The sequence below is a fragment of the Aplysia californica genome, unplaced genomic scaffold (genome assembly GCF_000002075.1).
Source record: "Aplysia californica isolate F4 #8 unplaced genomic scaffold, AplCal3.0 scaffold00113, whole genome shotgun sequence".
NCBI lineage: Eukaryota > Metazoa > Mollusca > Gastropoda > Aplysiida > Aplysiidae > Aplysia > Aplysia californica.
In genome coordinates this window covers 1,462,198-1,476,915 of record NW_004797383.1, presented here as the reverse complement: position 1 = coordinate 1,476,915, position 14,718 = coordinate 1,462,198, and the positions used below count along the sequence as shown (strand labels likewise).

Sequence of the window (14,718 nt, the reverse complement as noted above, 5' to 3'; positions counted from 1 at the left end):
ATCACTAAAGACAGTGAAAATAAAATAGAGGCAACAGAAATGTGGTTTCTTAGGAGACTGCTAAGAGTATCGTGGAAGGAAAAGAAATCAAATGAGGTAGTGCTTGATGAAGCCCACGTGGGACGCTCAATGTTAAAAACTATCAGGAAACGACAAATGCAGTTTTTGGGACACCTGAATAGACATAAGGGTCTTGAACATCTAGCTCTCATTGGCAAAATTGAAGGCAAGCGAGGCAGGGGTAGGCCCAGAACAACATACTTAGGGAACCTAAACAAATGGGTAACAGGGAAAAATCAGGGAAACGTAGCTTTTCTGAGAGCATCCGAGCAAAGGAATGAATGGAAAATCATGATCGCCGATGTCTGTCGAAGATCTGGCACTGGATGATGATGATGACATGTATTGAACTTGGGTTGGGTTGTTTGGGGAGTTTTCAACGCCGTCTGCCTACTTGTCTCAGTCCTAACGGGGATGGAAGCAAAATTGGGAGCTGCTTTCTTTTGAATATCATGTCAGTGTTGGAAAAGGTTCTACAAAACCCGTAAAATCACAATGATTTATTTTCCCCATTGCCAAGCGCAACACTAGTTGCGAAGTCTCCACCCGGTCTGGTAACTAGGCTCTTTTCAAGCAGACGAAAGACTAGTGAAACAGTTACTGTAGATCTAGTTCTTTTCTGTCAAGGTCGAAGATGAAACGAATTTTATAAAAACCTCTGTATTACAACTCTTTGACCGACTTTTTAAAAATCTCAGTAGCAGTGAGCTTTAGTTTTGTTGTTTTCTTTCATAGTCTGTAGACTTTGTTGGGTTGGGGGTTTTTTTGGGTTGTTGTTGTTGTTTGTAGTTGTTGTTGTTTGTTTGTTTGTTTGTTTGTTTGTTGTTGTTGTTTTTTTAGGGAGGGTGCGGTTGTCGAGCAGCATATTATATTTTGAGAAGGGTTTTTTCTGGCATTGGTCGATTACAGCAAAAACTTTATTGACAATAGTAATAATAATAATAATAATAATAATAATAATAATAATAATATAATAATAATAATAATTATTATTATTATAATTATTATAATTATAATAATAATAATAACAATAACAATAATAATAACAATAATAATAATAATAATAATAATAATAATAACAATAATAATTATAATGATAATACGACAGGACAAGAGACAACTCAAGTTATGAAAAGTAAGGTATTCTGCAGTCGTGCAGCGGACAGTAAAGGGCATTTATTTTTGCTATCGTGTGCTTTTTGTCACAATCGTGTACCATTAAACTCGGGTTCGTTGTCATTTTGCCTTGAACGCTAATGAACGGAGCAACTCACTTTCTCTGCAACTCGCTACTCGCTGTTTCCGTGGTTTTATGCACCCCGCATAATTTAGCAAAATTTGATCATTTTTTGCATAATTTCCGATTATTTTCCTTTGTCATTCTTTGTTAAATTAACATAATCGCATAATTTCACATTGTTGGGCTCATTTGACATAATTTCAGAATTTTTTTTGGCATAAAACCGCGGGGACGGTACACGGCTGCTGAACGTGTCCTCGGCGTGCACAAGCTGAGATTCGTCCGTAGGCCTAAACTCTTTCGTGATATTATCTAATTCAGGACCTACAATTTTGTAGCAAAGGGAGTTTTATTTGTAGGAAAGTAATAACTTAGTAGCCTAATTTAATAAGAGTATCTCCTTCTGCCACGCGGGAGACTGGGATTCGATTCCCCACTGGGAAGGATATATTTTTAAAATCTTTTTTAGATTGAGAGAGAAGACTGATACAGAGAGAAGAAAGAAGATAGAGATACTGAGAATGGTTAAGAAAAGTAGATCAGAAAGAAAGATAGAAAGAAAGGGAAATGATTGTGAAAGTTTACTATAATAAAGATGAACATATTATCAATATTTCATACAGTTCGTAATATTTTCAGTGCTAATTACATATTGTGCAGTTCATAATTGTATCGTCGTCGTCGTCATCTTCATCATCATCATCATCATCATCATCATCATCATCTTCATCATCATCATCATCATCAAAAGAACAAGAACAAGAACAAAAAAGAAGAAGAAAAAGAAGAAGAAGAAGAAAAAGAAGAAGAAGAAGAAGAAGAAGGAGGAGGAGGAGGAGGAGGAGGAGAAGAAGAAGGAAAAGGAGAAGAAGAAGATGGAAAAGAAGAAGATCAATTGTTCTTTCAAAGTAAAACAGCCGACACGTGTTTTCAATGAAAAGAATTAAAGCGCCAACCGGCTTTACGTAAAGGTCGAGCGAGGGCTTCAGGCACTGGAACGAGTGAAGTTTAAAGCACCATTAGGTCCTCTCATCATTTTTAATCCTCCCTGTGTCATTTTCCTCTATGCTCCCCATTCATCAGTGTTTTCTGTACTTCAAACAATACGCACTTTGTGTAACTTAATCTGTGGTTTAATTTGTCTGTCGGAGCAGCTGGTCACGTGTATCTAGCAGGTTTGAAAAGAGTCCAAAAAAGACATAGAATCATGATCAGCACTATTTCAACGTTCAAGTGGTTTTGGCAGCGTCATCAGAATCTCAGTTTTTGTTTTGGTTTGGTTTGGGTTGTTTTGTTTTGTTTTGGGCTTTTTTTTTTTGGGGGGGGGGGGGTCAGAAAGCGGGGGGCGGCACAGAACGCTGAAACGTCCTATTGTTTTGTGTATATCACATTGCCTCTTTACATTGTTGCTAGCAAAGGCCCTGATTAATCGTTCACTATGGGGTGTAGTCGTTGGGTTTTGTGTGAGTGCTGGGTTTTTGTTTTGTTTTCTATGGGGTGAGGGGGGGGGGGGGCTAGTAGTTGGTATAGTGGCTCCACAGAACTAGCAAAGCAGGACAGGCAACCTCACTTTTCGGGACTTCTGGAGCGATCATTTTGATAGAATGTAAACGGTTGATTGATACTCTGAAGTTACCTAGGGCAGCTCTAAAAAATTATGGTCCCTGCTCACCTCTGTCGGGTAAAACATAATATGTAATAAGTGCTAAGAAAAAACGAAGATTTAAAAAATAAAAATCTATTCCCGTTTCCTCCTCCACACTGCAGAAAACAGTCACCTCGAAATCGTAAATACCTCACGGGCACGTCCCTGCCCACTTCCTGGGATCTATAGCCGATAATGGCCATTTTAGTGACGTGTGTTCTGCCACTGCACCTCCGGCCGGCGCGCCCTCAGATCAGATGGTATCACGTTTTATTGCGCTGTGGATTACTCTAGGCCGAATCTCCGAGACATTCTTTTGATCTCAGAGTTTTGGGGTGGGAGGTTGTTGTTTGTTGTTTTGTTTTGTTTTGGGGTTTTTTTGGGGGGGTGTGGGGGGTTTTCACTGCACTCACTCCATTCACTTGGATGGGTCCCATGGGAGGTGAGTTTTTAAAATTTAAAGCGTGTAATTATTAAAGTTTAATAATAATAATAATAATAATAATAATAATAATAATAATGGTGGTGGTGATGATGATGATGATGATGATGATGATGATGATGATGATGATGATGATGATGTTGATGATGATGATGATGACAAATAATAATTACAGCGTATCACAGCACATCTCAGGATAGCATAGCATACCTTACTTTACCTTCCCATAGCAGACCAAAACATATCTCATCAATTGTAATTATTAGGTTCCCCGATGCGATGTATACAAATCATCCCGCACCCCCACCCCTACCCCAATCCCTGGGGCCCCCTTTCCCGCCTCCCCCATGCGGACAGACCAGGACCAGGTCGTCGCGGGTCGCTCAGCGTAGCAACAGTACCCGCTCCGTCGTAATTCCATACCCGTGCGGGGACACGTCGCTGGCAGTACCGCTGCGCTGTCTGTCAACGGTACCGGTGGGACCGCGGAACCAGAGCCGTGCCTTGTGGTGAATAGGGCCAGGAACCGCCCTGACCTTACAATACGGAGCCACTTGAATTGCACCGCAAACACGCGTGAGCCGCGGCGAACGATTGTGTCGTATTCTGCTTTGACAAAACGAAAAAAGTCCCAGAAAAAAAACCACAATACAAATTTTGTTAAAGACAGGTGTGACAATTATTCTCAACGGATTTGTTTCCAAGGATGCGACACTCCTAATTACTGGATTTTAATGAAGGAACCGACAATCCTAATTACTTGATTGTACGAAGGAACCGATAGTCTGAATAACGGGTTTTGAACGAATGTCGCAGTTTGGATTAATACATGTCGTTCTTGGGAAGGATGTGGTAGTCTTAACACTTTATGTGTTTTAGAATGTGGGAAATGTGGTCTGTGAACTTTTTCTGATCTGGAGGATGTTACCTTTGACAGGCCCCCGTGTTGTGCGTTGTTTTCCGTAGTTGCCCTGTAATATTATCAAGTGTCTTTATAATAGCTGTTTCGGAGCGCAATTTTCAACCGTTGAAGGCCATGTTTTAATTTCTACTGCTAAAAACGTCATTATTCCTGCTCATTGTGACTTAATGGCTACAGTTTTCTATTGAGCGATTTTAATGTTTCTCTCTCTGTGTGTGTGTGTGTGTGTGTGTGTGTGTGTGTGTGTGTGTGTGTGTGTGTGTGTGTGTGTGTACGTCGGTGCGCGCTGGCGTGCGCGTGTGTGTTTGTATGAGTGAGAAGAGTGTGTGTACAGGTTTGAGCATGTCTAACTTGATGCAAGTGCTTTCGTGATTTGTGTGGGTGCTTCATGGGATATTTGTGAGTGTGTGCACACGCAAATGGGTGTTCCCGGTGAGATGCGTATGCCTTGTTGAGGTTTATGCATGTTTGTGCGTGAGGGTGTGTGTGTGTTTGTAATGGAGTGCTGGATCGATTTGCTGTCTGGGGATGTTGACGGAACGGACTTTACTGTAGACGGCTGACCTTTGCTGACTCGCCTACCATCTTACATTTAATGGACACGCAATGCCCACTGCACTGTAATGTGCAAAAATTTAGACTTTTGTCCTTATTTTTTGTACGTTGTTATACATTGTTGTAGAAATATGGATATATTTGTTAAGCGGGGATATGCGCTATACAAATGCTATATATTATTTATTATTATTATTATTATATATTTGCAGATTTAACCGCAGTGCTTTGTTGCAAAACAGCTGAAAAAACTTCAGTGTAATGTGGCCGCTCAGTTATTTGGTTGGGTAAATGTGTTAATGCTGAGATACAAAAGGGAAAAAAGTGAAGTAAGTAGCCTGCGTACAATTTTTGGGACGGACAAAAGATCACATGTAAACGAATAAATAGGGAAGATTTAAACAAGTGTCCTCGCTCCATTCCAGATCATTTTATACTGATTGGCCCTTTCGCCTCACCTTGTTCTGTTAAACCGTATACCTTAATTGTTATTGATTCGGTACCTGACTGCCTTGGAATTATAAAGTTAGGTCGACACACAAACGTGTATGTAAAAAAAAATGTGGGTTGGGAGGTGGTTGGCCATATTGATTGTTGAATGCGTAAAGTGGGAGCATTTTGTAATTAAAAGATACGAGAGACATGGAGGCAGACACGAAGAATGAGAGAAGATAGATGAATAGATAGATAGGTAGATAGATAGATAGATAGATAGATAGATAGATAGATAGATAGATAGATAGATAGACACACAAACAGACAAAGAGACAGACTACAGAAAGAAAGTGACCAATACGGAAAGGGGGAATGAATGAGAGACAGAGAGAGATAAAGAAAGACAGAGAGATAAAGAAAGAGAGACATAGGTAAAGAGAGAGAGAGAGAGAGAGAGAGAGAGAGAGAGAGAGAGAGAGAGAGAGAGAGAGAAATACGTGGAATAAGAAATATGGTGTTGTAGGAAATGTGCATTGTTTTGTAGGATTTATATACATGATTGATTTCGCCAGGGAGTCCTTGTCACAATGACGGATTACACACAGCATAGTTGTCCTTTAAATTACATTGAATCGGAACGCTCCGAGTGTGAGGTACACATGCATGTGTAGAGGACGTATAACGTCACATTTGAATTTGATACTTCCAGCCCTATACGCCAGGAGGCCTGTGCATTCTAGAGGATAGAAGGACGTGTTATATTTGCGGTTTTACAGTCCTAGATCCAATAATGTGGGTAACTGCTTCACAGCTATTACCTCTGAACCTCTTTTCAAGAACGTTTATACGAGCGTGCACAGGACCGGGCTGTCCTTAAATCCTACAGACAAGACGTTTTAAATGTTATGTGAGGACGCATGTGCTCATGTATTTAAAGTCAAAGGAGAAAAGACTTGCTGACAGTGGTGTAATGCACGATTTAACATTGTAAATGTTTTGCAATGTGACCCCAATATATTTTCTCTACCGGCTCTTTAATAGCATACGTGTTTACTCGAGTCGCGTAAACAATGCTCGTCTCATATGGAACACGTGTTTAGGGCCTGGAATTACTCTTACCGTGTCAGCAGATTTATTGTGAAAAGCCAGTATGCCCATTATGTAGGAAACCTGCACAGTGATTTTTTGTAAATTCCACTGTTGTCTATGGACGGTGTGTTCATTGATAATTCTGGACTTCCCATCAACAAAGATTCTCACTCAGTAAAGGATACCTGTATTTGCTTGTGTCATTGGTGTTTCTTTGGCAGTTCCATGAGCCACACAGCTTGTCAGGGCTGTGAGTTACACTCGGATCTAGTCAAGATGTTTAATTCTCTGCAAATGGTGTATAACGTCATAGTTTAAAAGACTCACCCCTCCACAATGATTATCACAGTATCGGAAACCTAGGTTCGCTTGTGTCAGCCTGGAACCACAGTGAGCTAAAATGTGCTTGAGGGCGAAAGGCATCATGTAAGATTTTCATCCCATTATATTTCCGAACTCCATTCAGAAATTCCACTTTCATAGAGGGCGTAGGTTTGCTAGTGTCTGTTTGCCAGTCCCATGAGCAAGAATGTCTATCTGGTCAAGAAGCCACACTGACCTGGCCAGGCTAGCCAAAAGCCTCCAGGAGCGGAATGTGCAAACTCGCAAAGGCCTGGCCGCCCGGGGTCACGGGGACTGGACGCCACCACAGCGCAATAGGACGTGCCATAGCGACAGTTCACTCAGTTTCTCTCAAGACGAGGAGTCCCTTCGACTGCTATCCTTTACAGCGGCTGCCACACTGAGTCACCAAAGGCTGAACTCTATGGGAAGTGCTGATTCTGCGATTAGTCCTGATATCTCACACTCTCCAAAAAGTTTCAATGAGACCGTACTTTGTTCAGAAACCCCTATGCGGAACGAAACCACAGTTTCCTTGCATGAATCAGGTGAGAGGTCTTCCGAAAGTAACCAGTCGGCTGAAACAAAAGCATCGTCAGAAAATAAAGAATGCAACTCGGAAAGCCATGTACAACAAGAAATACGGCCCCGTTCTATTAAAAACGTAGAAATAGACTCGGAAAGCCGCGTACAGCAAGACATAAAAAGTCAGGTAGTTGATAAAAGAGATAGCGACGTGGAAAGCCACGCACCGGTGAAGAGGACAGCTTTCTCTTTTGAAACAGAGGACTGTAGCGTGGACAATCTGCGTGAGAAAGTAACAAACGTCCCATGTGGTGAAAACCTGGGCACCAATGAGATATTATCTTCTAACATACAGGGTACACAGAAAAGCACTAAGGACGATGGAAATGTGTGTGCACAGACAGAACTGGATTTGTCAGTGAGGGAAAATATTCTGTGTGAAGAATTATCTTTTAACTCAAATTTCAAAGTGGCTTCCTCTCCCCCTTTACTCGTCATCACTGACTTCAGTAATGAGTCTTTTAATAGCAACACAGAGTCAGCAAATGCAATCGTGACGTCTCATTCTCTTCAGCGAGGTTTCTGTCCTCCACACCTTTCGGTTGTTGAACACGCCGAGCTACAGGACACTCCAACGCAACAATTAGTCTGTGCTGTCCAGTCAGTGTCGCAGCCAGTAAGTGTACCGCAGACCGACCTACCTGAGCACTATGGTGGCGTAGCATCACCACACTCTATTGCCCTCCACGTCCCACCTCCCGGAGAAGAATTTCTCGAGAACTCAGCTCTTGTGACCACCGAGAGTCTGTCATCGTCCCCGCCCATGCCATTGCATAAAGGCAGTGAACTGAACTTGTTGCTGCTTTCCCTCGTGAGTAAGCACAAGGATGAACAAAGGTCTTTGGGAAATGGAATTCATAAAAGCGGTCCTTTAATAATTTCATCGATAGAAAATGAACATGTGGCAAGAGGTGATCATAATGCTTTGCGAAAATTTGAAGAGAATGTAAACATTGAAAACGAGACTGTTTTGTCAGAAGTGAATTCTCCACTTGACAATGGCCGTACGTCTCCAATTAAGTATCCATACTTTGATAATAAGATACATATGGGGTGTCCTGATGATAGTTCAAGTTTTATGAAGCAAGGTGCCCATTCTCTTTCTTCATTAAATGGCTTAACAGGAAGCCCAGAACGCGGGGAAGATAAAGCGAGTAAACAAATGGTTCATGTCAGTGCGACACACGGAAGGGATTCCCCAAGAGCAAGCACAGGAGAATATCAGTGTGAACCGCACCCTGTATTATGTAGTTCTGGGGAGACTCTGAAAATAGCAGATGGCCCGATTGCTGGACTTCTTTCTTCTCCTAACATTGTGATGTCTAAGCCTCCTGATGTAGAACTGACTGTGAGTACTCGTTGTTTGTCAGATACTCCTACCGAAGTACCTACTACGTCTCCGCGTGAAGATAATTCAAATCAAAGCAATTTGAGTCGGGTTAATGCGGCAGTGCATTTTGAGAATAAAGATCTTTCAATAGGGCAGTGTGGTGATGCGAACCTGCAGTCACCGTCGTGTGGAAACACTGGTTCTAATACACCAAAGTCTCTTGAATTGTTTGATACTTCAGAGACTCGGTTAGAAGGAAGTGATGTCCAGCCTTGCCGATATGCGGGCACTGGTCAGTTAGTGGAAAATCTGGCAGACCCAGAACAGCAGCCAGTGACTGATGCCAACCCTGTTTCTTTCATGGGAAGTGGTCTTTGGTTTGTAACAGACAAAAGACCGATTGGCGCCCGGTCACTGTCTAATGGCGAAGATATTGTTACTCAAGCATTGCCACATGTGGACCAAGAAGTGCATAGAGATTGTAAGGAAGAGTGTCCCAGGAATGGAGAGTCCTTAACTTTCAGTACACCAACAAAACGTTTCTCAGATCCCAATCACCTAGCCATCTCAGGATTTCCTTTGCCATTTGATAGTGAACAATGTTTACAAGAGACTACAAGTCACGAGCCTAAGGACAAGCACCAAACGCAGACTGTGGGGACTTTTTCTGACATTGCTACTTTTAGTTTAATAATTTCTCAGGGAACACCTTCTTTGGGCATTGAAAACAGTCCACCAGATGTAAACTCACTGACCTCTGAGGCTGTGAACCGAGCTTGCACATGTTGCACGTTTTCCACAGGAACAAGGATGAGCACATCAAGAGAGATAACCACGCAAGTGGACACAGCCATCACTGTATCTCAAGTTCCCTTACAGCCCTCGATAATGAAAATCGGAGATCACCGTCATGGGGAAGTAACAGAACCGAATATGGCAGGCTCACCGTGCAACGTCTCACCACAGTCAGTCAGTCATGTCTCACAGCACACTTTAGTATCTTCCCCTGTGCGTGTATTCCACTACGTGCCGCATGCAAAATCTCCCGAACGTGAAATTCCAAGTTCTCGGTTTCAACATCAGAGGGAAGTCACCGGAGATGACAACACCTGTGGCGCACCAGTCTCTGTTTTCCGCCACCCTCCCACTTATTCTGACGTTTCAGGTTCTTGTGCACCAAATAGTGATAAATCTGAAAACAAAATTACGGAAAATTGGCCTAAGCCGTCTAATTCCCCCAGTGCTGGGGATAGTGTGCAGGGGAATAACCATTGCATGGTAAATAAGACTGTAAGTGACGTGAATCGGGACACTGATGTTCTGAGGGACAAAAGAACTTTTTGTGTAGATGTTGACCAACCTCCGTTGACCACCGTTGAGAGAGGAACGCATTCTGCTCCCGAGAATGCTTTTGACAATATCGTATCTCGAGAACATCAGACATTGAAAAACATGTTCAAGAACGTATCTGTACCCTGCCAGCATTGCATGGAGCATCAGTCAACAACCAGCACAGAGAACCTACACTCGGTGTCGTTAGATTCGTCGAGTATGTCGTCATCAAATTCAGACGTAGCCAGCGTACACTCGTCAAGTTTTGAGACTCATGTTGGAGAAATGCAAGAAAGAGTATTTGGACTCTTGTCAGGCGCGGAGTTTGATGTGGATACTGATAAAGAAAACACGGAGAAAGGATTCGCCTCAACTATACATCGTGGAGGGAACAATAAACTGCCTTCACAACATGGGACTCGTACTTTCACCGAAGAGGGAAAGCAACTGTTTCCTTCACATTTGCTTATCCCAAAGTCCCCCTCTGACTGTTCCAAAGAAACGTCCACGGCTTTGTTAGATGTACTCAATGCGATCTCTGTCTTGAAAGTAAAATCTTGTAACCAGGACCTCCCGTCTTGGAGTCGAAACGAATTGAAAAGTATATTGCACATGCTTCACAGCTCGCAGAACGTTTTGTTTCGGAATCCTTCAAATGAACTGAAGTCGATTAAGAAAGACTTGAGAAAATTGTCCTCATCGCTTAAAAGACGGCTGTTAAAGAGTAAGGACTTGCTCAGTCAAGATCTCCAGGATAGGATAGACATTTTTGAGGTGAGAAGAGGATCTTTTTGGGCAAAGAATGTAAGCTCTGAAAACAACAATTACGATAGGTGTGAGATAAGTGCAAGCAGCGACGAAGACCCTCAAGTCATGCATTTACAAGATGTATGTTGTGCACGACATAATGGAAGTGGTCAGCATTCTGTGCTTTCTTCGAACTTTCCGAAATGTGACAGAAAAACCTTTAAAAAGAATTCTGGCGGCCCTGCACAACGCGTAGACACGAATTTGAAAACGGGATCTCGGTGTATCTCCAAACCGTCAGCACAGAAGCGAATAACTTCTGTGAAAGAGTTTCGGAAATTGTCCGGTAAATCAGAAAGAACCTCTGGCAGTGGCAGTATGATACAAGTCCCTTCAAAGGCGTCTGCCTTCCAAAGACAAAACCCGTATGCTAAAATGCATCAGTTCATGTGCGAAGAGTCGGAGATGAAGTCATATCATGACGTCACTCTTGCTACCAAAGTCGTTTGCAGCACCGATATCTGTGTAGCTTCCCTCTCCCCAGAACTTTCTGTTTCACCCACAAACACGTGCCCTCCCACGTCATCTCCGGTTCTCACAATAACTAACACGAGCAGATACTCTGACTTTGTTACCTTAGGTCTTCCTTCTTTTCAGTCTGAGCCACCCGACAGTGCCCAGGGCGCCCCCGGACGCGGTGCTGGCTCTCACTGTACGGACAGCCTGCTGGTGTCTGGACAAAGTCTTCCTGGAACAACGTCTGGTCTATCTGGTCAAGGCAGCGTGAACGTTGAGACGTCCCAGTTGTTGCCGTCTACGCCGGAACTGCTGGCGTCTGCTGCGCGCGCAGACATGGAGAATGATGGCGAGCGAGGCTTCCGGATGGACAGAGAGTTTGACAAGTACCTGGCTGACATGAAGCCCTTTGTCCTAAAACTGCCTCAAAGAACAGGTGAGGATTTTTTATTTTTGTTCCGATATATAGATGTCTTGTATTCTGATATTGCATGTGTTTTGTGGCAAAACCACTGTTCATTTGTTTCTTGACCAGGTGTAGCCATATTTCCGGATTATATATTTTAGACCCCAACTAAATATGCGGACTGAACTGCTTTCAGCAATCAGGACAGGTTGTTTATAGCGTTTTGTTGTGTACGTTTAATAGAGGAAGGGAGGATGGGTTGTTAGTGAACGAAATGTATGTAGATCTAGTTTGTATCATGCTGGACTACGAAGCGAGCAACTACTGTTGATTCGTTCCCTTTAGAGACGTTCTTGTTTGAACTGTTGTTGTTTGTTTTGTTTTTGTTCTGTTTTTTGTTTGTTTTTTTGTTTTTTGTCTTGTTCTTTTACGGTAGTTCTCCCCCCTGAAGTGGGTCGTTAGAGGGGTATCGCTGGAAGGTCTTACTCCTTGACATTCTGTTGTTTCCATCTGCCAGTTTTACGTTTTCTTAGTGTAAAGTAAACGCTCTTGTTTGGTGTACTTTTCTTTACCCCGAATAAACGAGTATATCTCTTACTTTACGGTATGATTCACCCTTCCCCGACCATATTACCTCTTTTTAAAAAGTCCGTTTTCCCCTGTCATTATGTTGTGTGCTGTACAAGGGAGGTAATCCTGTCAAAGTGTCCCCCGAACCAGCTTCATTATCCTCGGTGTCCCCTTCATTTTGGACTTAGGCTTAATATGCATTGGCCAGCTCACTGACAAACATTAATTTCAGCGCGTTTAGGTGCTTAACCTGGTTGAGGGGATGCATAAGCCTCTTATCATCAGGGGCACGTGAGGAGAGGGGTGTCCTAGCTTTGCATGATTTCTGCTCTCACCGTGTTTCAGGAAGCCTTTCTGTATTGATTCCCCAGCATGGTCGGTGCCGACTTCTTGCTTTTAAAAAATGTAATGTAGGTGTTTTTACACCCCCATCGATACAATTTAGATTATTAAGGTGGCGGGCTTCCTTCCCTTCCTGTCAGGGCAAACCCGGGTTGAGAGGAATACAACATCTCATCAGAAAGACAGAGATACTTTGTGCAAAATGTTCTCCCCACTCGGGAATCGCGGGTGTCCTGGCGACAGCGAATAGCCCCACTTCTTTACCACAGAAGCCGGTTTGACCTTTTCTAACTAGTGGAACTTCATTGAGAGCGCCACGTCAGGGACCTTTGAGTCTTTTGTATCCCATTGTCTTGTTTATATGACTGTATGTTTCTAATTGACTGAAGCCCTACTTTAACCATTGCATGCGAGGGATGTGACTGCGATTCCTGCGGAGGGATGTCCATTTCACCGAGTATCGTTTTTCTTTTTACTGTGATGCTGTATCCTACTCAGCCCGGGATGGCCCTGAAAGACTGATTCGAAGCAGTCCACCAAATGATCTACATAACAAGTGCCCGTTATACTACATGTAGTAAACGCCCCAGGCTTGCCTATTTATCTATAAGGGCGTATAGAGTATTACGATGTTTTGTAGCTGTTTTTACGCCCCCGTCGTCACAGTTTAGATCATTTAGGAGGCAGGCTTCCGACCCTACCTTTCAGGGCCAACCGAAGCTGAGAGGGATTTAACATGTCATGCTCATCTGCTTTTTCTTTCCTGATCCTTACTATCGTCATTTTCCTCTACTTCTTTTGTATGCTTGTCACGCTCTTGTGATCCCTTATTACCGGGGTGCCTTGATAGTCGAAGCAGACTTTGTGCTGTTGAAGCTAAAGAGGTGAGCAGAGTAAGTCTGATTCCCTGTAAGGACTTCTCTGTTGACATCCACCCCTTGGCGTTCATATGACCGTATCCAGTTGCGAGCACCGTAAAACCTCTACTAATACCAAAAGGAGATTGACTTTACGTTGGAGGTCACGTCTTTTCAATAAACTTTCTGTTCCGAAAGCGGCTTAAAAGTCACCCTAAAAGGATCGTCATGACCAAATAATGTAATGCACTATGTGTGCGTGTGCCTCACAAGCTTTCACAACACCTGAAACGCGATCTCATAGTTTTTCAAAACTTACGACTGAAAACGAAGTTTCTACACTCAACTCTTGACCCTAATTTAGCAACTGTAGCCCCGTGTCGGCGCAAGGATCAAACAAAGCCGCAAAGTGATATGTACCAGATTAACTGCGTAATGGCCCATGGCGCCTGGTGTGGGGGCCGCTGTGTGGTCAGTTATCGCCAGTAGTGGAGGCTTGGAGAGGACTGTGGGGGAGAAGAGGAGTTGTTTCCGAACAAGTGGCCATTTAGGATGATTTAACTGGTGGTCAAGTACATATGGCCGTTAAGGGAAGAGATACGAGTCCTGTGCTGTGTATGGCGCAGAACTCGGTCTGTTTACAGCAACTGTTTACGGTTCTTGTGCGTAGTCTTGTAGCTATCTCTAACAGCAGAATCGCAGAGGAAGATCTCGTACAGAATGATCGTTAAACGGTCTTATGGCTACGGTTGTATACACTATGAAAACAGGAAACAATTATATCACTTTTTGCTGGTTCTGCTCTTAGACCATTGACTCTTCCATTGACCACGGGGTTGAAACAGTAACTGCGCTTAAAGTCGTATGTCACAACTCACTCCACAATGCAGGATTGCAATAACTATACTTTTTAATGCAAATGTTTTATCGCACCCACGGACATAATTTAGATACATTAAGAAGGCAGGATTCGACGTTGTCAAGGCCAACACGGGCTGAGAGGAGCAACGTCCCAAGAGAAAAATGAAATACTGGAGAAATATTCTTCCCACACAAGAATCGAAATCATGTCTTTTGTGTATTAACGCTACACCACAGACAACTCACTCGACTTTGAAATCAGGACTATTTCTCTTCTTCAAACAGAAGAAATAAGAACATAGTTGTTCCTTCGTGGCATTAGGCCTATCTGTATTGTGGCAAATAATGATTAATTGTTTGATTGGCCCATTTTAGTGACGTAAACATTGGTCTCATCCCGCCTCCATAATTTTTCTCTTGTGTATATGTGTTGTGTGTGTGT

At 42.9% G+C, this 14,718-nt stretch overlaps 1 protein-coding gene across 3 annotated transcripts in view; it reads left to right on the top strand.

Moving 5' to 3' along the window:
- Window positions 1–5,814: 5,814 nt before the first annotated feature.
- Window positions 5,815–14,718, top strand: part of LOC101862025 (centrosomal protein of 112 kDa) — a 54,365-nt gene continuing 45,461 nt past the window's right edge. For all 3 annotated transcript variants that reach the window (XM_013081074.2, XM_013081073.2, XM_035969088.1), the window contains exon 1: window positions 5,815–11,676. In XM_013081074.2, coding sequence (XP_012936528.1) covers window positions 6,918–11,676 — 4,759 coding nt within the window. In that variant the 5' untranslated portion in view covers window positions 5,815–6,917. The remainder of the gene's footprint in view (window positions 11,677–14,718) is intronic.